Here is a 1,250-nt window from a genome sequence, read left to right as displayed (position 1 = left end):
TCAGAACCGGTGCCATCATGGCACTGGACACCGGTACCCATCCCTAGTTACGCTAGTCAAAGTAGGTTAAGAAAGATTTTGTTCCTTCCAACTGAATTGATTAGCTCCTTTGTTTTCTGGGAAACAAATCAACAGACCACAGGAAGCTGTTTATCTAGGCTCCCGTTGAAACGAACAGCTACTACAAGCTGCTGGTCTTGATTGGGGCCAAGGGGAGGAGGGCGGAAATGAGAAACGTAACTGAAGAGTGTAGAAATCAGCAGAGAGCAGATCAGTCTACATCTGGCTCATTCATTCAACAGAACAGAGCTTTAAAACACACTCCATTCAAACTTAGTCAAAGCTAACACCTGTTAACTAACAGCTTACCTTTGTCTCATCAAACCTTTCCTGGTGCATTATGAGGAGCTGAATGAGATCAGCCTAGTGTTAATGTCCAGCACAGAAGCAATACGAGCGGAAATTAAGCAAAGAGTCTCATTTCATGACACGTCTTCAAACACAGCTCCTCTTTTCACTGTGGAGCATCTCTGCACTCAACTCTTTATCTCTGGTAACCATTCTTGAATGAAGCCACAAAGCCGCTCCCAGCTGTTAAGAGAATATTACACTAGCTAGCATCACCCAATATGCCCTTTGGCATTAAATTTTGTATCTGAGTAGTTACTAGTATAACAACAATATTTCACAAATCATATAAAATTGTGTGTTACAATGTTTGCCCTGTTAAATTTGGCTGTGCATCATTTAACATGATCTTATATTAATGTACATTGGTCATTTGATTCATTGTGAGTGGAAAATGTGTACAGTTGGTACAGTCCCCCTCTCAATACACTATATATTTTACATTTAAGCCCACCAATTGGCAATAGAGGACAGTCTGTTTTTGAAAAATTCATATCATACGTGATACTATGATGAGTATTCCACCCATCATCTTTCATTCAGTGATTATTTAGTCACACTATTAAAGCCATCAGAGGATACGTGAGACACAGTGTCGGGCCATAGGCAGGCAGGGATTGGTACATCGGGTTCCCTCCATGAAGGAGATGCATTTTTCACTCACTGTTCTTGTGTGTGGCTACAACCAAAATAACAAACAAACATTAGATAATGAAGTGAAACGTAATCATAAACAGTTGACGTTTTTTAAATTATCCCTCTATGACACGACTGCCAGAGAATATACCGTATTTTCACGACCATAAGGCGCACTTAAAAGTCTTAGATTTTCTTCAAAAAGT

The 1,250-nt window shown here is 39.9% G+C and overlaps 1 protein-coding gene across 1 annotated transcript in view; it reads right to left on the bottom strand.

The window, feature by feature from the left end:
• Positions 1-1,250, bottom strand: part of kansl2 (KAT8 regulatory NSL complex subunit 2) — a 10,043-nt gene that overhangs the window by 1,833 nt on the left and 6,960 nt on the right. The window contains exon 7 of the mRNA XM_005741068.2: positions 991-1,087. Within this exon, the coding sequence (XP_005741125.1) occupies positions 991-1,087 (97 nt within the window). The remainder of the gene's footprint in view (positions 1-990; positions 1,088-1,250) is intronic.

This window comes from Pundamilia nyererei, unplaced genomic scaffold (assembly GCF_000239375.1).
Source record: "Pundamilia nyererei isolate P.nyererei 1_Seehausen unplaced genomic scaffold, PunNye1.0 scaffold00106, whole genome shotgun sequence".
NCBI lineage: Eukaryota > Metazoa > Chordata > Actinopteri > Cichliformes > Cichlidae > Pundamilia > Pundamilia nyererei.
This window is presented reverse-complemented; position numbering and strand designations above follow the sequence as displayed.